The sequence below is a fragment of the Bufo gargarizans genome, chromosome 1 (genome assembly GCF_014858855.1).
Source record: "Bufo gargarizans isolate SCDJY-AF-19 chromosome 1, ASM1485885v1, whole genome shotgun sequence".
NCBI lineage: Eukaryota > Metazoa > Chordata > Amphibia > Anura > Bufonidae > Bufo > Bufo gargarizans.
Window position 1 is genome coordinate 529,841,215 of NC_058080.1, and position 22,479 is coordinate 529,863,693.

Genomic DNA, 22,479 nt, shown 5'->3' on the forward strand with positions numbered 1-22,479 from the left:
GCTTAGGTGCGCAAAGGGGGCCAAATTCCAATGAGTACCTTTTAGGAGGGCATTTTTAGGCATTTGGATTCCAGACTTCGTCTTACGCTTTAAGGTGCTTTTTTGGCACAAGTTAGCGGAAAATGATTTTGTAAGAGAAAAAAAAAAAAAACAAAAAAAAAAAAACATTTTCAGCTAACTTGTGCCAAAAAAAAAAAAAAAAATATTATATATATATATATATATATATATATATATATATATATATATATATATATATATATATATATTCTGGGAGCTCGCCATACCCCTCACGGAATACCTTGGGGTGTCTTCTTTCCAAAATAGGGTCACTTATGGGGTATTTATACTGCCCTGGCATTTTAGGGGCCCTAAAGCGTGAGAAGAAGTCTGGAATATAAATGTCTAAATTTTTACGCATTTGGATTCCGTGAGGGGTATGGCAAGTTCATGTGAGATTTAATGTTTTGTCACAAGTTAGTGGAATATGAGACACTAAGAAAAAAAAGAAAAAATTCCGCTAACTTGTGCCAAAGTGATCTTTATAGCGCCGCAGCGATTTTACTGTGTTTTTGCAGTGATCAGAAAATAAAATATTTCTGTCACTGCGGTGGGGCGGACTGAACGCAAGTGTGTGCACAAGATCAGGCCTGATTCAATGCTGTAATTTTTCAGCTTTCGACATGCGATTGCAACTTTTTAACTATGTTCACTGTTTTACTTGTGGTTATTTTCACTTTATATTACCAGGTAGCAGGTATATCAGACGCTGTGCCTCTCGCGAGATGACGCGCCGGCGCGTCCAGGAGGAACAACAGGGCCGCCGCCAGGACGCAATCCTGCGTGTGGCGGTCCTGAGAAGGTTAAAATAGCCAAGACAGATCCGTCTTGAACACCACTGAAAGTCAATGGAGGACGGATCCATTTTCTATTGTGCCAGATTGTGTCAGAGAAAACGGATCTGTCCCCATTGACTTACATTGTGTGTCAGTACGGATCCGTTTGGCTCAGTTTCATCACACGGACGCCAAAACGCTGCAAGCAGGGTTTTGGTGTCCACCTCCAAAGTGGAATGGAGGCTGAACGGAGGCAAACTGATGTATTCTGAGCGGAACCTTTTCTATTCCGAATGCATTAGGGCAAAACTGATCCATTTTGGACCGCTTTTGAGAGCCCTGAACAGATCTCACAAATGGAAAGCCAAAACGCCAGTGTGAAGGTATCCTTACTGTTGCTGCCAAAGTAAACTCGTCCCCTTAGGCAACCTGAATATGTAATCTTCAGATAACATCTTACCTGCAATGAATTAGCACTGCAGTGCATGTAAAATCCACTATGTCCTTATGGGGCCTCGCCACCAGCAGGCCACCGTAAGAACTACAGCCGTAGTAGCCTTCCTAAGGCTCCGAGCTATTACAGAGAAAAAACTGCTTCCACAATATCTGGGCGGGAAAGCCGTTCAGGCCCTGGGAGCACTGTGCAGATTCCGTTGTCACAACTGCACACAGCATCTGAAGGTTTCAACGTCTGCAATCGGCGGTATCACCGATCGCAAACATTAGCCCCAGGTGTCTGCTGTTTGAAACAGAACCCTAGCAGTTATGGCATCCACAAGCATCATCTTTAAAGACATGACCAACATCGTACATATGGGGCACTGGTTGTGAAGGAGTTAAGTGCCCCGTAAACATAGTGCTCTCCAACCCCTCCTGGTTGGATGCTACAGCTGTCACTCAGAGGGAAGGGGCGGTGAAGCAGCTCAATGCAGAGAGCACTTCACAACAAAGCTCTGCTTCCTGGGCACTTGCCAGAGGAGAATCTCACAGAATAAAACTTCCTATTCACATCATTACTGATGAAAAAAAGCTCTAGAAAAGGTACGTTTATCCTGCTCTTCTCAGCAGTTTAGTATGGTCAAAACTGATGACCGATACCCTTTAAATCTCTGATTTCCTTGCTGCCCTTCTACCCTCGCTCTCTTGGTGGCATGGTGTGATATTAGATTCACATTAAGGTTCATAATTTGGTTTTTCTGTTCCGTTACTAGAGTAAGACAGAATTTAATGCAGAAATGGGTCATCACTAAAATAAAGTGGCCTAAATGGGAGTAAATGCTCAAAAACCCCAAACACTGTGGCGTGTTGATAACTGGGGGAGCAATTCCTCTGCATGTGATCCGTTGCTAATAACAATCGCCAGCAAAAATGCATACAATGGAGGATGTCGGCAGCGGACCACATGCACCACAATGGCATCCTACACAAGATGGGATAATGTGTGGATGAAAATATAAAAATACATAAATTACTGCAAAAGGTGCACCACAATGATATGCAACTGACAACACTGGCTAATCCCCCAAGCTGATGTTAAGAACTGAGACTTTAGCCAATGTATTCCAGTCAGGAACACATCGGAGCCCTTTTGCAGCACCGTCAAGGTATCTCAGCGTGGCATGGGTTCCTGCCACTAAACTACCTATTAGGGCTGCAGCTAACGATTATTTGAATAATCGATTAGTTGCCGATTAATTTCTACGATTAATCGGGAAAAACGACAAAATTACAAAACAAAGGTTTATATGATTTTACTTGAAAAATTATGTTCAAAGGTCATATTAAAACAAATTGTGGACGACACTATTATGGGGGGGATCTGTGGACGACACTATTATGGGGGGGATCTGTGGACGGCGCCGTTATGGGGGGGGGGGGGGATCTGTGGACGGCGCCGTTATGGGGGGGGGGGATCTGTGGACGGCGCCGTTATGGGGGGGGGGGAGATCTGTGGACGGCGCTGTTATGGGGGGGGGGGGGGGAGATCTGTGGATGGCGCTGTTATGGGGGGGGGATCTGTGGACGGCGCTGTTATGGGGGGGGGATCTGTGGACGGCGCTGTTATGGGGGGGGGGTCTGTGGACGGCGCTGTTATGGGGGGGGTCTGTGGACGGCGCTGTTATGGGGGGGGGGGATCTGTGGACGGCGCTGTTATGGGGGGGGAGGGTTTGTGGACGGCGCTGTTATGGGGGGGGAGGATCTGTGGACGGCGCTGTTATGGGGGGGGGGGGGAGATCTGTGGACGGCGCTGTTATGGGGGGGGGGAGATCTGTGGACGGCGCTGTTATGGGGGGGGAGATCTGTGGACGGCGCTGTTATGGGGGGGGGAGAGATCTGTGGACGGCGCTGTTATGGGGGGGGAGATCTGTGGACGGCGCTGTTATTGGGGGGGGGGGATCTGTGGAAGGCGCTGTTATTGGGGGGGGGGGGGTCTGTGGAAGGCGCTGTTATGGGGGGGGGGGAATCTGTGGACGGCGCTGTTATGGGGGGGGGGGGGGAATCTGTGCACTGTTATGGGCATAACAGTGCACAGATCCCCCTCCCCATAGCAGTGCCATACAGACCCCCCTCCCCATAGCAGTGCCATACACAGACCCCCAGCCCCATAGCAGTGCCATAGACCGATCCCCCTCCCCATAACAGCCCCGGCCCCGCTGCTTAGTCGGACTAATCACATTCACTGCATCTTTATTTTACCTTTTACAATGACCCTCCAGTAACAGGCAGAGCGGGCGGCGGCATAACGTCACTTACTCACGTGACGCACCTGCTCCGCCCACTTTATGAATGAAGGAGGCGGAGCAGGTGCATCACGTGAGTAAGTGACGTTACGCCGCCGTCCGCTCTGCCTGTTACTGGTCTTGGAGCGTCATTGTAAAAAGTAAAATACAGATGCAGTGACCGCCCGCATAGCAACGAATCAGCGATTATTCGATAACTGGATTCGTCGACAACGAATCCAGTTATCGATTATAATCGATTAATCGTTGCAGCCCTACTACCTACGGAGTGTGAACATGGTCTGAGAGGTGCTAAGATACAACTTACAGCCAAGCTCCCACATACCTCCATAGTGAGATCACTCAGGCAGTGGGAGAGATGATAAGGCGGCAAGCCCCACCTATAACAGGTCATGTGACACGGGCTGCCAGGTGCAACAGAATGCTACCAGCAGTGCACAATGGCACATTCTAAACATATCAAGACAAATCACTGAAGTGGCCTAAATGGGAGGAAATGCTCAAAGCCTGAGGGATTGGCAGCTGCGTATCACTGTGGTGCACTTTTTTGCAGTGATTACTGAAATGGGTCATACCACAAAAATCAAAGGTGCCCGGCGGATACCACTGACTGTCATGGCATAGTTACATGTAAAAGTGCTCTAGAAGGGTGACAGAATCTGGGACAGAAGCATTCGGTGGCCATACTGTGCCGCGCCCAGGATTAGAAGGTGGACACCTCTACTGGAACCCAACAGAAAACTAGGGGGCGCCACCACTGCCACCTCTGAAAAGTGTTTTTATAATCTGATCACTGAGCCAGGTTCAGCTGTGCTCAGCCCCCTCTGAAGTACATGGCTGCCTCAGGGGATCTGCCCACCGCTTGTGACAACACCCGGACGTCAGCACGGCCTTCTCCTTTGTAGGCCCTCAGTGCTCTAGACTCATTGACTGGCACACAGGAGGGCACTGTACCGCCGCCCATTCACTCTGCGCTCAGGGTGGGCGCCCCGCACCACACATACTCGTCTCTCACCTCAGAGCTGCCGCATAAACTGGAAGATACCGAGCTCCTCTTTTGCCGCCATTCAAAGTCAAGCACGGCCGACCAATCAGCGGCAGAGACGTCAGAAATGGGCGGGAACTTTTCAACTCTATAGCCTTTTCCTCTTGAATGGAAAAGAAGGCGGGGCCATCCTGCCTCAGCCCGTACCATACACAGTAAACATGGGGCATTCACAGGGCTGCACATGACACTGACAAGGACTTCACTTCCGGTTCCCACCTGAGGGAGGTCTCGGCGATGGAGCCGGCCGCTCTGGTAGTGTGGAGGCGCTGTGCCAGTCAGTGGAGGGCGTGCAGCAGCGGGGTGACCAGGCTGTCCTCCGCTGCCCCTGGCACATGTGTGTCTGTGTCCCGGCGTGCCTCCATGTCCCCGTGTAGCCGTGCTGTGACCCTGCCTAGCGGCGCCCCTCTGCCTGGTCTCCTGTGTACTGCAGCCGTCACCTCCCACCCCTCCAGGAACCTCTGTGCCTCTGCGGGTAGCACGTTATGCTGGAGTTGTCAGTCGGTTGTCAGCAGCTTCCGGCTCTTCTGTCCATCCTGCAGATCCATACAGCCTCCTAATGAAAGCCAAGACTTCTTTCAGCTCCTGGACTGGTAAGGAAGGGGTGCAGCGTGCTTCTGCTGCTCCTGGTCACTGTCTGTGAGAAGTGTCCCTGGGGGTCGTGCATTTTGGAGGGTTTCCATAGAAGTGCATGAGGTGTGGGTGTAATTGTCTGAGGGCACCCCATGTATTCTAGTCCTGGTGTCGGACCCCACTGATCTGATATTGATGAATCATCCAGAGGATAGATCACCATGATTTACATTTTTTGCGGATAGTACACTGACCCATTCATTTCTATGAGAACATTCACACATCTGTATTTCTTTACGGATCCGCCAAGCGGTTCCACAAATGATAGAACATGTCCTATTCCTGTCCGCGTTGTGTGCGATAGTCCTTTCTATTGATGGGAGGGAGAGACATAGAGAAACACGCGGAAACCTAGCCTGTGTTTTGTTTGGGGAAGAAATATGGATGTCGGCGTATGCATGAATCCTGAATATACAAAGGCCTAACATGCCCTCTTGTGGCATGGTCCCCCCCCTTGTCATTTACAAGCCATCTATTGTAGCTCAGCATGCTTCCAGATTCTGACACAGGTGGCGCCCGAGCGATCCTCTTTCCTGCTGGCCGGGTACATAATGAGCCAGCGACCACACATGTCCTCCTGAATTCAACTGCTGTGACCACCTCACAAACCCCTGCTTCATATGTTAATCAGAGACAACTGGAGGAGGAGGACAGAAGATGGTAGCTATTGGTGGCCAGCATATTGAGCTGCGCTGTGGTATATGGTTCTGCTATGGTATTGCTGACCCCGCCTACTTGTGTTGCCCCGTCTTACGTCAGTTTGGACCCCTCTACAATATAGGGCTACTTTTTTCAGGGCCATTTTAAGTTCCCAATCTGCCCCTGGCTGGAGTCTGTACAGCTCTGCACTAATACCGTACTATGGCCATAACCGCCAGAGCCATGTGGAATAACTGACCAGAACTTGGGCCACCAGGTAGTTCTGTACTGATTTACGTCGTCCTTGGATATTGCAGTTGTTGACCTATTGGGTGAGGGATGCTCAACCTGCAGCCCTCCAACTGTTGCAAAACTAAGACTCCCAGCATGCCCTAATAGCTGTAGGCTGTCCAAGCATGCTGGGAATTGTAGTTTTGGAACAGCTGGAGGATCGCAGGTTGAGCATCTCCGCTTTAACGTGATTATCCCAGAATTGACCATTTTTACAAAGCACCCTCGCCCACCCTCTTGTTCATCGCACATTTACCATGCCCCCATGTGTATTTTCTTCCTAACCTTTTGGCCTCCGGTTTCTCCTTACAACTTGCTGACTTCAGAGGATAACTGGATGCTCCTGCTGAGCAGCCCACGTGCCCATTGTTTCACAGTGGAAAACTCCATTTCCCGCAAGCCCAGTGATGCTGGCAGAAAGCCACAAGTAGGGGGCAGTAGACTAGACTGCAGACTCTTGTCCTGCGCTTGCGCTGTGATACTGCACAGACTGAAAGTGACCACCACTGTCTTAACATTGTAGTGCAAGACTGTGCTCATCCGCGAGAAAGGACCACAAGAGGACGTGAAGCAGACAGCCTGGGCAGTTTATGGGCCTTGTTTAACCACTTCACATCCGGGCCATTTCCCCCCTCCTGACCAGGCCTAATTTTGCAAATCTGACACGTGTCACTTTATCTGGTAATAGCTTTGGAACGCTTTTATATATCCAGGCCATTCTGAGATTGTTTTCTCGTGACACATGGTACTTCATAAAAGTGGTCAATTTGAGTCGATATATTTCGCCTTTATTTATAAAATAATCCAAAATTAGCAATTTTCTCAATTTAAATTTCTCTGCTTTTAAAACAGAAAGTGATTCTTCATAACATATTTATTACTTAACATTCCCCATATGTCTAATTTATGTTGGCGTCTTTTTTTTTTTTTTTTTTTTTTTTTTTTTTTTTTTTTTTTTTAGGACGTTAGAAGTTTAGAAGCAATTTTTAAGAAATTTCCAAAACCCACTTTTTAAGGACCAGTTCAGGTCTGAAGAAAAATTTAACTTTTTTGGCAGATTTTCCATTTAAATTCATTCATTTTATTTATTTTTTCTTTATTTTACACATTGAAGGTCAACAGCCAAACAAAACTCAATATTTATTACCCTGATTCTGCGGTTTACAGAAACCCCGCTTGTTGCATTTTTGTACTGTCATTTACCACCCTGGCAGAAAATGACAGCTTTAGGCCTCATGCACACGACCGTTCCGTTTTTTGCAGTCCACAAATTGCGGATCTGCAAAACACGGAAGCCACCTGTGTACCTTCCGCAATTTGTGGAACAGAACAGGCAGCCCATTGTAGAAATGCCTATTCTTGTCTGCAAAACAGACAAGAATAGGACATGTTATATTTTTTTGCAGGGCTACGGAACGGAGCAACGGATGCGGACAGCACACTGAGTCCTGTCCGCGTCTTTTGTGGCCCCATTAAAATGAATGGGTCCGCATCCGAGCCGCAAAAACTGCGGCTCAGATGCGGAGAAATACAACGGTCGTGTGCATGAAGCCTTACTTATACTTTTCATATTGTATTTTGCAGTGAGCGTTCATTTAATATTGATGTTCAGGATTTGCAGAGAAAATACAGGAATCTCCAGCGTTTGCTTCATCCAGATTACTACAGTCAGAAGTCAAAGGTAGGTTTCAGACTAAGGCCTCATGCACATGACCGTTGTTCTGGTCCGCGTCCGAGCCGCAGTTTTTGTGGCTCGGGTGCGGACCCATTCACTTCAATGGGGCCGCAAAAGATGCGGACAGCACTCCGTGTGCTGTCTTCATCCATTGCTCTGTTCCATGGCCCCGCCCCTCCGTTTTTCGGACAAGAATAGGCATTTCTACAATGCGGAAGGCACACGGGCGGAATTGCAGAAGGCACACGGGCAGCTTCCGTGTTTTATGGATCCGCAATTTGTGGATCGCAAAAAACTTAACGGTCGTGTGCATGAGGCCTAAGGGCTTGTGCACACAACGGTGTTTAGTCCGGGAAACATCTCCCTGACCGCATGATAAACCGCTATTATGTAGTCTTTTGGATCCGGAAGATGCGGCCGACACATGGGCTGTGTTTCTCTTACTGAACATAGTCGTGTGCATGGGGCCTAAGAAGAACTTTTAATTCTTTATATCTGCTCCAGATACTAATCGGCAAATCCACTCCTCACAGAGAAAGCTGTCGCTCTGACAGCAGATCTTCTATCTTTTGCCTAGATGCTTCCAGGATTAAAGGGGTTGTCACACTTAGTCATTGGCATTTATCATGTAGACAGAGTTAATACAATATACTTACTATTGTTATTACCCATATTGCCTCCTTTGCTGGCTCGATTCCATCACATTATACACTACTTGTTTTATGGTTACGACCACCCTGCAATCCATCAGCGGTGGCCATACTTGCGCACTATGCAGCGGTCACATGTTAAAGTTCCCAGTGGGGCTTAGGGTACTTTCACACTAGCGTTTTTCTTTTCCGGCATAGAGTTCCGTCACAGGAGCTCTATACCAGAAAAGAACTGATCAGTTTTATCCCCATGCATTCTGAATGGAGAGAAATCCGTTCAGTTTGCATCAGGATGTCTTCAGTTCAGTCGTTTTGACTGATCAGGCAAAAGAGAAAACCGCAGCATGCTACGGTTTTCTCTCCGGCGATAAAAACTGAAGACTTGCCTGAACGCCGGATCCGGCATTTTTTCCCATAGGAATGTATTAGCACCGGATCCGGCATTCAGAATGCCGGATCTGTCGTTCCGGCATGCGCAGATCGGTAAAAATGAGAAAATATGTACAAGACGGATCCGTTGGTCCGCATGACAAGCGGAGAGACGGATTCGTCCTTGCAATGCATTTGTGAGACTCATCCGGATCCGTCTCACAAATGCTTTCAGTCAGCGGCGGAACTGCCCGCCGGATCACACTGCCGCAAGTGTGAAAGTAGCCTTAAAAAAAGTAATAATAGGTAATACAATATTAAAAGAATAAAATAGCTTAAAACACCCTTTCTTGTGTTATGTAAGAAAAAACATATATGGGGTCATTTATCAAACTGGTGTAAAGTAGAAGTGGCTTAGTTGCCCATAGCAACCGATCAAATTCCTCTTTTTCAGTTTCCAGGTTGCTGTCCGAAATGAAAGGTGGAATGTGATTGGTTGCTATGGGCAACTAAGCCAGTTCTACTTTACACCAGTTTGATAAATAACCCCCAATAATTTGTATTGCCATGTCCAAAATGGCTGGCACTATTTAAGAATTGCTGGGGAAGGGGGTTCTCACCTCCCAAAAAATAAAATGCAGAAAGTGATCCAAATGTACCCCAAATTGTACCAATGAAAGCTATGACTTGTCTTCAAGGGGATTTTCCTCCACTATGTAGGTGATGACTTATCCTCACTCCTAGAGGATAGGTCATCAATGTCTAAAAGGTGTCTCTCGGAATATGGTGACAAAATGGTTTATGAGATATATATATATTATTATTATTATTATTATTATTTATTATTTAAGCGCCATTCATTCCATAGCGCTGTACATATGATAAGGGGTGCACATACATAATACAGACAATTGCATTAATCATAAACAAGATGAGTTACAAACTGGTACAGAAGGAGAGAGGGCCCTGCCCGTGAGGGCTTACAATCTACATGGTATGGGAGAAGGACACAGTAGGTGCGGGTTAAGTTGGTCATGGCGGTATAGAGGCAGCAGGGTCACTGGTTGTAGGCTTGTCTGAAGAGGTGGGTTTTCAGGTTTCTTTTGAAGGATTCCACTGTAGGTGAGAGTCTGATATGTTGGGGTAGCGAGTTCCAGAGTATGGGGGATGCACGGGAGAAATCCTGGAGTCGATTGTGGGAAGAGGCAATAAGAGGAGAGGAGAGAAGGAGGTCTTGTGAGGATCGGAGAGTGCGTGTGGGGGTGTATCGGGAAATTAGCTCAGAGATGTAGGGAGGGGACAGGTTATGGACGGCCTTGTATGTATTTGTAAGTACTTTGAAGTGAATTCGTTGGGCAATGGGGAGCCAGTGAAGGGATTGGCAGAGGGGAGAGGCAGAGGAGTAATAGGGTGAGAGGTGGATTAGTCGGGCAGCAGAGTTGAGGATAGATTGGAGGGGTGCGAGAGTGCTAGATGGAAGGCCACAGAGGAGAATGTTGCAGTAGTCTAGGCGGGAGATAATGAGGGCATGTACAAGTATTTTCGCAGATTCGAAGTTAAGGAAAGCGCGGATGCGGGAGATGTTTTTGAGTTGGAGACGGCAGGTGGTGGAAAGGGCTTGGATGTGCGGTCGGAAGGAAAGGGGGCTTTGTTGACTGGGGATAATGTGCAGCCATTGATCGTGATAGATAGGTCTGTTGGGGGGGTTGAACAAGATGGGGGAAAGATTATGAATTCTGTCTTATCCATGTTAAGTTTAAGAAAGCGAGAGGCGAAGAAGGATGATATATATATTTGGTATTGCATCACTCGCCTTACGATCCTCTGCCAGTGCCAGGAGTGGACTGGCCATACACCTTACAGGGGAATTTCCAGGTGTGCCAATGCCCAGAGGGCCACCCAAGCGGTCCTCTGCTGCTGACCGGGTAAATACTGAGCTCTCAGCAGTAATTAATGCTGTGAGAATCCATCAAAAATATCCCAGTGGACGACCCCTTTAGTTGATAAGTTGTACTCCAAAATGGTGGCGTTGGAAAATACAACTCATCCCACAAAAATGGGTTTCTGCATCATAGAGGCAATACTGGCTGTGGCGGTAAAGGGTTAAAAACAGAAGCTGTGAGAGTAGGGCCAGAGCCTTGGCAATGGTTTTTGTCTCTGATTTGTCTTCAGCATGAACGGGCTATTTCTGAAAGACAGTCTTCGCTGGTTAACAAAGCCTACAACACCTTGTTGTCTCCATTACAGAGAGGCATATATCTGGTAAGTGCGCTGTGTGTAAGCTATACAGTAATGATAATCGGTGTGTGTGTGTGTGTGTAATATATATATATATATATATATATATATATATATATATATATTATAATATAATTTTGCTGTATAAAATCTATTTATTTCAGTTAAGTCTTCACGGCATTACGATTGCAGAAGGTACTGACGGTGGCGCGGATGCACCCTTTCTGTTTGAAATCTTAGAAATCAATGAGAAACTCAATGACCTGAGCACAGAGGTGGAAATTGAAGAAGTCGGGACTTTTATACAAGGTATTCCTTGTTGGTTTTTGAAATTGTATTTTCAAATTGACAATAATGGAAATTACACAGATCGGCTTTTACTTGGCGAAGCTCAGATTAATGTATCCAATCTCAATCAATGCATTCCTGTCCATTACAGCCATACACTACTATTCACATTGTCTACTCTTACTTCATTGTCTTTAATGCACTCCATAATGGGGCAGACACAAAACCAAACCTGGAAGTGGATTATCTGTGTATGGGAGGCCTCCTGATCGTCTGCGATGGCAAAGGAATATCTGGAGGTCTGGCAGCACCTCCTTCCACTCTCCCCATTGGAATAAATATACACGTTACGTGTGCCTTTTAGGCTAGGTCTACACGACGACATTTGTCGCGCAACATTTTGTTGCACTAATGTCGCGCGACAATTTTTATAATGGCAGTCTATGGTGTCGCACTGCAACATGCAACTGCGACGCAACAGTCGCAGAAAAATCCATCTCGAATGGATTTTCTGCAACTGTTGCGTCACAGTCGCAGCATGTTGCAGTGCGACGCCATAGACTGCCATTATAAAAATTGTCGCGCGACATTAGTGCAACAAAACGTGTAGACCTAGCCTAAATGCTAGAGACGGGGAAATAGCTGGAGGCTGGACAAGCATTCAGTGTGTCAGGCCTTCTCTATGAGGCAGATTTATTATTCCTTCGCTCCAGAAATCTGGCTTCAAAAAGTCACAAAATAGGGCTTTTTGCACTCATTTGCTCAAAGATTGTGCAAGTTTTTGAAGTTTTCTACCACTCACTCCAGTTTTGAAATATGGGTGAAAAAGTGGGTGTAGTTAGCTGTGTTACTGAGTTTCACTCCAGATTGAGACTTTAACAAAAATCCAAAAAATGTCTCAATCTCATTCCAGTGGAAGTGTGGAGTAAGAAAACTAGAGGAGCTTTTCTAGACAAACGTGTTCAGTTTAAGGATAACACATTTAAAAAAAAAAAAAAACATGTGACATTTAAAAAATGTGGCATAAAGTACTCCAACACAGACTCAAGCAAAACTGACATCAACTATTCCAAATAATAGCCAGAAAAGGGTCTGGAGACCAGATGGGCAACATCATTAAAAAAAAAACTTCATAAGGGAACGCCATACCAGTCCTACTACTGGGATTATGGTGTGGGTTGGCCTAATGTACAGTACTCGGGCCGCTCCTGTCTTCCTATCAGGTACACTAACAGCTAAGGCTCCTTTCACACTAGCGTTCGTCGGTCCGCTCGTGAGCTCCGTTTGAAGGAGCTCACAAGCGGACCCGAACGCCTCCGTCCAGCCCTGATGCAGTCTGAATGGAGCGGATCCGCTCAGACTGCATCAGTCTGGCGGCGTTCAGCTGCAGCGTTCAGCTGTCCGCCTGGCCGTGCGGAGGCGAGCGGATCCGTTCAGACTTACAATGTAAGTCAATGGGAACGGATCCGCTTCAAGATGTCGCCATATGGCTCAATCTTCAAGCGGATCCGTCCCCCATTGACTTTACATTGAAAGTCTGAACGGATCCGCTCAGGCTACTTTCACACTTAGAATTTTTTCTAAGTTATTAATGCAGACGGATCCGTACTGAACGGAGCCACCGTCTGCATTAATATGATCGGATCCGATCAAACGCTAGTGTGAAAGTAGCCTAAGGCTACTGTAACAGTCGCATTTTGTGTGGATCCGTCATGGACAGATCCATTTAGATAACACAGCCGTCTGCACCTGTTCAGATTTGTATTATCTGTAACATAACCAAGATGGATCCACCTTGAACACCATTGAAAGTCAATGATGGACGGATCAGTTTTCTATTGTGTCAGTGAAAACGGATCCGTCCCCATTGACTTACATTGTGTGCCAGGGCAGATCCGTTTTGGCTCAGTTTCATCAGACGGACACCAAAACGCTGCAGGCAGCATTTTGGTATCCGTCTCTAATGTGAAACGGAGACGGAACGGAGGCAAACTGATGCATTCTGTGCGGATCCTTTTCCATTCAGAACGCATTAGAATGCAAACTGATCTGTTCAGGGCTCTCACAAGCGGTCCAAAACAGATCTCACAAACGGAAAGCCAAAACGGCAGTGTGAAAGTAGCCTTAGTGTTACATTGATTTGGTCGTATGGCCATTTCTCCACAGTGTCCTAGGGGCTGTTTTTCACAAAGATGCATGTTGCTTTACTGTGAGCAGCCTGCGTGACCTAAATGACTAGCATGGTCTACAGTGTCTCTGGACTTCTCTCATCGAGCACATCTGGATGTCATTGGTCAGCAGAGGGAGCTGCGAGCAGCGGATCTTGATGATTTGCTTGGCCAATTGTATTCAGGTCATCAGTATCTGATCGGTGAAGTTCTGACACCCAGGACCCCTGCCGATCAGCTGTTTGAGAAGGCAGCAGCGCTTACAGTTTCCCTGGTGTCAGACCTCCACCGATCAGATAATTATGACCTATCCAGAGGATAGGACCTCGGTTCTAACATCTCAGAAACCCTTTTAAAGGGAACTTGTCACCATGAAGATGCAGTGTAATCTGCCAGCAGCATGTTATAGAGCAGGAGGAACTGAGCAGATTGATCTATAGTTTTATGGAAAAAGATTCAGTAAAACCTGTATTTTATTAATTTAAATTCCTGCTCATTTTGGGCTTAGAAGTCCAGGAGGAGGCGGTCCTATCAGTGACTGACTGACAGCTATCTGTGTATACACAGTCATAGAGGGATAGGACCGCCTCCTGGACTTCTAAGCCCAAAATTAGCAGGAATCTTTTCCCGTAAAACTATATATCGATCTTCTCAGCTCCTCCTGCTCTATAACTTCCTGCTTGCAGCTCAAACACTGTGTTCAATGTGACAGGTTCCCTTTAATAACCTCATTGATAGCAACCAAGTAGTGTATGTATTTCTGTGTGTGGTGCTCATACTCAATACTGAATACGTTTGAGATATTATTATTATAATTTTTTTATCATTTACAAATCATTAACATTTCTTCCTCTGATTTCCATAATTTTATTTCCTTCTAAGGCTACTATCACGCTACCGGATGCGGATGTAATGTCCGCCGACCCCATTAAGTAAAATGGGGTCCGGCACAGATCCGTACACACTCCAGCAGACAAGCGGAGAATCGGCTGGACACAAACTGCTGCATGCTGCTGTTTGTGTCCAGCCAGTCCTCTGCTTGTCTGCCGCAACGGCCATGCCGAAGTTGTAGTCTGGAGGTGTGAAAGTAGCCTAAGGCCTAAGGCTCCAGATGCGTTCAGGGTGCGTTCAGTGAACAAGCAAGTTCAGTCAGTTTTGTTTGCGATTGCGTTCAGTTGTTCAGTTTTTTTCCACGCAGATGCATTTTGATAAAAAAACGCGTGATAAAAAACTGAAGGTTTACAAATATCATCTTTTAGCAACCATCAGTGATGCAATGCGTTTTTCACTGAAGCCCCTTTCACTTCCATGGGGCCAGGGCTGCGTGAAAAATGCTGAATATAGAACATGCTGTGATTCTCACGCAACGCAGAACTGATGCGTGAAAAACACTCATGTACACAGACCCATTGAATTGAATGGGTCAGGATTCAGTGCGGGTGCTATGGCCGTCCCAGTGCCGCAGGCTACGTGTCTGCACGCCATGTACTAGAGCGTGCAGCACTCTTTGTTTGTGTGTTGATGAGCTTCTAAATCGCCCTGGATCATTTGGTTCATAACTAATAGCAAGAAACCCGTCTAGCAAGGTTGCCTACCCTGAAGAGATGGGGGAAAGGCTTAAGGAAAGAAGCAACACATACAGTTGCAAGAAAAAGTATGTGAACCCTTTGGAATGATATGGATTTCTGCACAAATTGGTCATAAAATGTGATCTGATCTTCATCTAAGTCACAACAATAGACAATCACAGTCTGCTTAAACTAATAACACACAAATAATTACATGTTACCATGTTTTTATTGAACACACCATGTAAACATTCACAGTGCAGGTGGAAAAAGTATGTTAACCCTTGGATTTAATAACTGGTTGAACCTGCTTTGGCAGCAATAACTTCAACCAAACGGTTCCTGTAGTTGCAGATCAGACGTGCACAACGGTCAGGAGTAATTCTTGACTATTCCTCTTTACAGAACTGTTTCAGTTCAGCAATATTCTTGGGATGTCTGGTGTGAATCGCTTTCTTGAGGTCATGCAACAGCATCTCAATCGGGTTGGGGTCAGGACTCTGACTGGGCCACTCCAGAAGGCGTATTTTCTTCTGTTTAAGCCATTCTGTTGTTGATTTACTTCTATGCTTTGGGTCGTTGTCCTGTTGCAACACCCATCTTCTGTTGAGCTTCAGCTGGTGGACAGATGGCCTTAAGTTCTCCTGCAAAATCTCTTGATAAACTTGGGAATTCATTTTTCCTTCAATGATGGCAATCCGTCCAGGCCCTGACGCGGCAAAGCAGCCCGAAACCATGATTCCCTCACCACCATACTTCACAGTTGGGATGAGGTGTTGATGTTGGTGTGCTGTGCCTCTTTTTCTCCACACATAGTGTTGTGTGTTTCTTCCAAACAACTCAACTTTGGTTTCATCTGTCCACAGAATATTTTGCCAGTACTGCTATGGAACATCCAGGTACTCTTGTGCAAACTGTAAACGTGCAGCAATGTTTTTTTGGACAGCAGTGGGAAATCCATTCTTGTTCAGTGTTTTACGTATGGTAGATTCGCTAACAGGAATGTTGGCATATGCCAGAGACTTTTGTAAGTCTTTAGCTGACACTCTAGGATTCTTCTTCACCTCATTGAGCAGTCTGCGCTGTGCTCTTGCAGTCATCTTTAAAGGACGGCCACTCCTAGGGAGAGCAGCAGCAGTGCTGAACTTTCTCCATTTATAGACAATTTGTCTCACCGTGGACTGATGAACAGCAAGGCTTTTGGAGATACTTTTATAACCCTTTCCAGCTTTATGCAAGTCAACAATTCTTAATCGTAGGTCTTCTGAGAGCTCTTTTGTGCGAGGCATCATTCACATCAGGCAATGCTTCTTGTGAAAAGCAAACCCAGAACTGGTGTGTGTGTGTGTGTGTGTGTGTGTGTGTGTTTTTTTATAGGGCAGGACAACTGTAACCAACACCTCCAATCTCATCTCACTGATTGGACTCCAGTTGGCTGACACCTCACTCCAATTAGCCCTTGGAGATGTCATTAGTTCTAGGGGTTAAAGGGATTCTGTCACCTCCCCTAACCCAAAATCCGATTTTAAAGCAGCCATACAGCACAGCTTACCTTGATTAGGCTGTGTTCTTTTATCTTGTAATCCGTCCAGTAGTTTCTGTAAAAAAACGACTTTTATGGTTATGCAAATGAGTCCTGAATGTGCCCAGAGGGGCGTTTTGTTCCTCTTAGAGAGCCCAGTCCCGCCCCTCTTACAGTGCCCAGCCCGCCTTCCTTGCACTGTCTAACCGCCCCCAGCCTCCCACAGCCTCTCCTCCCCCTCCCTCACGGTCGAACGAACTCTCGCACAGGCGCAGTACCCACTGAGGGCTGCGCCTGTGCGATCTGCAGGAGACTGAGGGCAGGAGCTTCATCCTCGTCACTGGGCATGCGCCGAGCCCAGTGACGTCCGATGCTCGCTCTTCCCTGCTGACTCAGTGGGTACTGCGCCTGTGCGAGAGTTCGTTCGGCCGTGAGGGAGAGGGAGGAGAGGCTGTGGCAGGCTGGGGGCGGTTAGACAGTCGCAAGGAAGGCGGGCTGGGCACTGTAAGAGGGGCGGTACTGGGCTCTCTAAGAGGAACAAAACGCCCCTCTGGGCACATTCAGGACTCATTTGCATAACCATAAAAGTCGTTTTTTACAGAAACTACAGGACAGATTACAAGATAGAAGAGCACAGCCTAATCAAGGTAAGCTGTGCTGCATGGCTGCTTTAAAATCGGATTTTGGGTTAGGGGAGGTGACAGAATCCCTTTAACATACTTTTTCCACCTGCACTGTGAATGTTTACATGGTGTGTTTAATAAAAACATGGTAACATTTAATTCTTTGTGTGTTATTAGTTTAAGCAGACTGTGATTGTCTATTGTTGTGACTTAGATGAATATCAGATCACATTTTATGACCAATTTGTGCAGAAATCCATATCATTCCAAAGGGTTCACATACTTTGTCTTGCAACTGTATCTGTAGCCAATTGTATTAGTCTGTACACAAAGTGCAGCAGATCAATATAGACACATTGTATCTGGATGACTTGTTGTAGACACATTGTATCTGGGTGACTTGTTGTATGTCCACCCCCCCCTGACCTCCAGCTACCTATCTGCTCCCTTTGTATATACACAGCCCAAGGCTTTGGTCTGAGTGGTTGACAATCTACTTACACCTAGTGATTACGCTACCTAGGACGGTTTATGTTTTTATCTACACATTAAGTTGAAAATACCCCAATTTTTTTTTTTTTTTAGCTATCTGAATAAAAGTGATATTTTAGCGACAGCACTCTAATAAACGTCAATTTCCTGTTGGTCGCCTGACCTATCTCCTACAATACTACTTAGGGTACTTTCACATTAGTGGATCAGCCTGTCTGATCCGTCCTGCTGCTAGTTCACGTGTGCCCCCGGACTGCCGCTGCGTCCCCATTGACTATAATGGGGGCGGAGTTCCAGTGGCAGCGCACGGTGAGAGGCAGCCGGACTAAAAGTACTGCATGCATTATAGTCAATGCGGATGGAGCGGCAGTCCGGGGGCACACGTGAACTAGCGGCAGGACGGATCCAACAGGCTGTTCAGCCGCCAGAACAGCCTGCCGGACTCCCCTGCTGCTAGTGTGAAACGAGCCTTAGTGAACAATTGTGTGTTCACTTCACACATCGCACCCGCAACACTCGCTCATGTGAAAGAGGCCTAAATGTTGCACTTTCAACGTTTTTAGACACAAATCCTACAGGACTTTGCCATCATAAGACCACAGTGGGAATGGTGTGCAACTGCCACTTGTTTGGGACCTGTCTGCTATTTGCTGTATGACCCAGAGGAGCCTGTTTAGCCCCAATTAGTCTTGACGGTATTTAGGGCAGTTATTGGCCCTTTTTATCGTGCTGACAAACAAATAAGCAAACACTTCTAACGGCTGATTTATATCTTTCAGCACAATTATCCGCAAAATATCTCTGTTTTCAGGGATGTGCTTCTGATAATCATTAGTACTGGATGGAAGAAGAACGGCTGCAGTAGCAATCCTTCCTTCTCCGTTTATTTTGCATTAGCCTATGTAAACGAGCGCCTATCCACATGTTTACTGTGGATCGGCGCTCCTCCCGCCTGGACATCGGGCAGTGTAATAGGGACCTTACTTCAACCACTGATCACACTAACAAGAAAAAAGCTAATTCTTTGCACATTTTTGTCTGGCAGCGCCCCAGTTATTATATTGTTAATGTGCAGCAGCATGAAATGCACTCGTCAAAATGATTATTGCTGTGAATGTGAAATGCTCCAGATACTTGGTTGTGTAACATCACTTTCAAACATGATGTCTATATGTATGGCCTGTATTTCAGTTTTGCTATTAAACTTCTCATTGCTTTTTTCACAGATACATGTCAGGCATTGACTGAAAATGTTAGAAAAGCCTTTAAAAAAGGTACAGAATTTTTTTAGGAGTAGTTTACTGTATTTACAATAATAGTGTAAAATATGTTCAATTAGTTACTGTGAGCTACACTGTACTTGCTGTGCTGACATCTAGTGGCCAATGTGAAGATTGCAGAATTTTACTGTATGTGTGTTCTATTTCATTCTAATTCGGTACAATATTTCTACAGTCTACAATTCCATTAAAGGTTAAAGAGTCTTCCGGTTGTAGCAATTTATCCCCTATCCGCCAGTGGGGGTCCTACCAGTGGTGCTCCCTCCAATCATGAGAACGAGGACTCTGTAACCTGTGCCCCCCCCCCCCCCCCCCTCCCAAAATGAGCAGAGCAGCAAGTTGGGCACACACACTGCTACTACATACATCAGCATTCTGGAAATATCCAAGCGCTGGACTCCTCTATCTCCGGAACTCCCATAGGGATGAATGGACCAGCAGTGTGCATGCTCAACCTGCTGCTCCGCGTGTTTCAGGGGCCCCTGTGGGTTACAGGGTTCTAATGAGGGATCTAAGCGGTAGGACTATCACCAGTTTAATAGTACCAATTTACCAGTTTTGGTAACTGCCAGCAGTTAGTGAGTAATTACATTTTTTGGCTACTGGATGTAGTCTAATCCTGTATATATTGTGTTGTGGTCATACATTTTTACTCAGTTTTACTTTACAGAATAATTTATCAGGCCAGATTGTATACTTATTTGCTGAAAGGATACTAAAGTGGTTTTATTCTTTCACTGCATGCCAATGTTAAACTGGTGTATGGTATGGTCACTATGCATGACTATGGAGTGTTTAAAAAGGACCTTTCATCGCTCCTGACATTCCTGTTTTAATAGCTTCATGTATTCCCTATGTAATAACAATTCTGGAACATCTGTCCTTATGACTCTGTTGTGCCATTCCTTTATTATTTTTACTAGAAATTATGAATGAATTGCTAGCAGTCTGCAGTAAGGGTACCGAGAGGTAGTAACAAGCTGGGGGGGGGGGGGGGGGTACCGTTTGTACTAGTCTGACAATGGCAGCACTGACTGGATAGAGTGAGACTGTGCAGGGACACAGCTATCTGAATAAAAGTGATATTTTAGCGACAGCACTCTAATAGTTAAACGTCAATTTCCTGTTGGTCGCCTGACCTATCTCCTACAATACTACTTGGGGTACTTATTATTATTATTATTTATTATTTAAGCGCCATTCATTCCATAGCGCTGTACATATGATAAGGGGTGCACATACATAATACAGACAATTGCACTAATCATAAACAAAATGAGTTACAAACTGTGGATCAGACTGTCTGATCCGTCCTGCTGCTAGTTCACGTGTGCCCCCGGACTGCCGCTGCGTCCCCATTGACTATAATGGGGGCGGAGTTCCGGTGGCAGCGCACAGTGAGAGGCAGCCGGACTAAAAGTACGGGTACCAACTGGTTAACACCCCTTTGTACCCTTACTGCAGACTGCTAGCAATTCATTCATAGATTCTAGTACGAATAATAGAGGAATGGGACAACCTACAGACCTAAGAATAGATGCTCCAGAATTGTTATTACATGGGGAATGCATGAAGCTATTAAAACATGCCTGTCAGGAGCGGTTAAAGGTCCTCTTTAAAGTGTTTTAAGTACTGCACAGTGTGACAAAGGTTGACATATCAAGAATATTTTCATGCTTATTGTAACTTTGTTCTTACTTTAGGTGACCTTGATGGTGCTAAAATGTTTTTAGTCAAGATGAAGTATTATTCAAACATACTTGACCAAGTGAAGAAGAAAATGGTTCCATAGTATCTGTGCTCCTGCTGCTTTAGTATGGTATGATCACCAGACTTCACCATGAAAACTGCCTTTCAAGCACCTTACTCCATTTTTTTTCTTCTCTAAACAATTAAAGGGGATGACCTGTCCTCTACATAGATCATCTGTATCTGATCAGTGAGGGTCCGACACCCAGGACTCTTACCGATCAGCTGTTTGAGAAGGCACCGTCACTCACAGTAGCGCCGCTCTCTGGTATCGGATCTCAGCCCCATTCACTTCAATGGAGCAGAACTGCTCCTAGGCCATGTGAGTGATGAACGTGACACCACTGGCCTAGACAAAGCTGCGAGAAGGCCGTGGCGGTCACAGGAGCACTGATGCCTTCTCAAACCACTTATCAGCAGAGTTCCCCGGTGTCAGACCCACACCCATCAGATACTGATCTACAGTCTCGGAAAACCCCTTTAAAGAGCTTGACTGGAATGACCATTGCTCACATGTTTTGGTACAACTTTATTGCCCAAGGCTGGATGACTTCATTTTATCTGCTCCATTTGAATGTGTGTGTGGATTTGACAACTTTTTATGCAGTGCAATAATATAATTAAACTATATTTTTTGAATGTTGTTTCCTTTCTTGTGGGCATTTTTTTTTATTTCTGATAAAATTGCTGTGTAGCACATAACTGTGTAGCAGTACAGCCATTGAAGGGAATGGGGTTGCAGCGGTACTCGCACATTACTGTGACCCCAAAATCGCCCAAAAATTCAGCGATTTTGTTGGCTATCTTGTGATTCTTGGATCGCGGTCATGGCAATTTGCAAGTCTTGTTGCAACCCCATTAATCTTAATGGCTGCACTGCTACACAGTAGTCTTTGGTCATGCGATGGGTTCTATGACCAAGATCCCCATCTAGCTCCAGCATTACAAAGGTATATAGGCTAAGGCAAAAAGCTCACACAATACTCTACAGACTGTAACCCGTCAGAGGGTAATATAAATCGTGATGGTCTAAGATGACCATCCTTTAAAACTTAGCCTTTATTAATATTTAAAAATTAAAAAAGCACATAATAGACCAATAAACATAAAGCAAAAAAACAAAACTAAGAAAATTACTTTTGTGAAAGAGACCATCCCCACAATGGTGGGCGGAATAATGGCAGGGATTTGTATGATGAACGATACTTGGGAGACTGTCCCGAAAGATAACCCTATCTATGTTATGCCCTGCCTAGAACGGAATAGCCGCCTGTTAGGGGCTATCCCGTATCGGGAACCTCCTGGACACCCTACGATGACCCTGATCGGGGAGTATAGAACAAGCTACAGTTAGCTAGTCTAGACTTTACCAAAAGAAATAAACATATCCAAAATAATAAACAGTGACAGATAAGTGCAGCTCCCATCAGCAAGGGATAAGTCACATGATGGCTTTGAAAAATACCACAGTTGTTTAGTGGTAATGTTGTGGGGAATGTGGGATTCACACGTCACTGTTCCAACGCGTTTCGCCCAAACACTTGTGGGGCTCATCAGGGGACACTAAAAAAAGATTGTGGAGGTATAGTTCATGTTAAAACAAATACCAATCAGTCAGTGGCGGATCCAGAGCCTGGTCTCGGGAGGGGCACTTTCAGATTATTTTCTGTCC

General features: G+C 45.8%; 2 protein-coding genes across 3 annotated transcripts in view; one reads left to right on the plus strand and one right to left on the minus strand.

The window, feature by feature from the left end:
* CHEK2 (checkpoint kinase 2) overlaps positions 1-4,708 on the minus strand; it is a 92,725-nt gene extending 88,017 nt beyond the window's left edge. For both annotated transcript variants that reach the window (XM_044275402.1, XM_044275401.1), the window contains exon 1: positions 4,593-4,708. The gene's annotated coding sequence lies outside the window, so the exon portion shown is untranslated. The remainder of the gene's footprint in view (positions 1-4,592) is intronic.
* A 23-nt stretch (positions 4,709-4,731) lies between these two features.
* Positions 4,732-21,450, plus strand: HSCB (HscB mitochondrial iron-sulfur cluster cochaperone). Its single transcript, XM_044275404.1, has 6 exons — positions 4,732-5,215; positions 7,770-7,866; positions 11,052-11,141; positions 11,282-11,426; positions 19,005-19,052; positions 20,762-21,450. The coding sequence occupies exons 1-6, from the start codon at positions 4,860-4,862 to the stop codon at positions 20,848-20,850; spliced, it is 825 nt and encodes a 274-aa protein (XP_044131339.1). The 5' UTR covers positions 4,732-4,859; the 3' UTR covers positions 20,851-21,450.
* Positions 21,451-22,479: the final 1,029 nt, after the last annotated feature.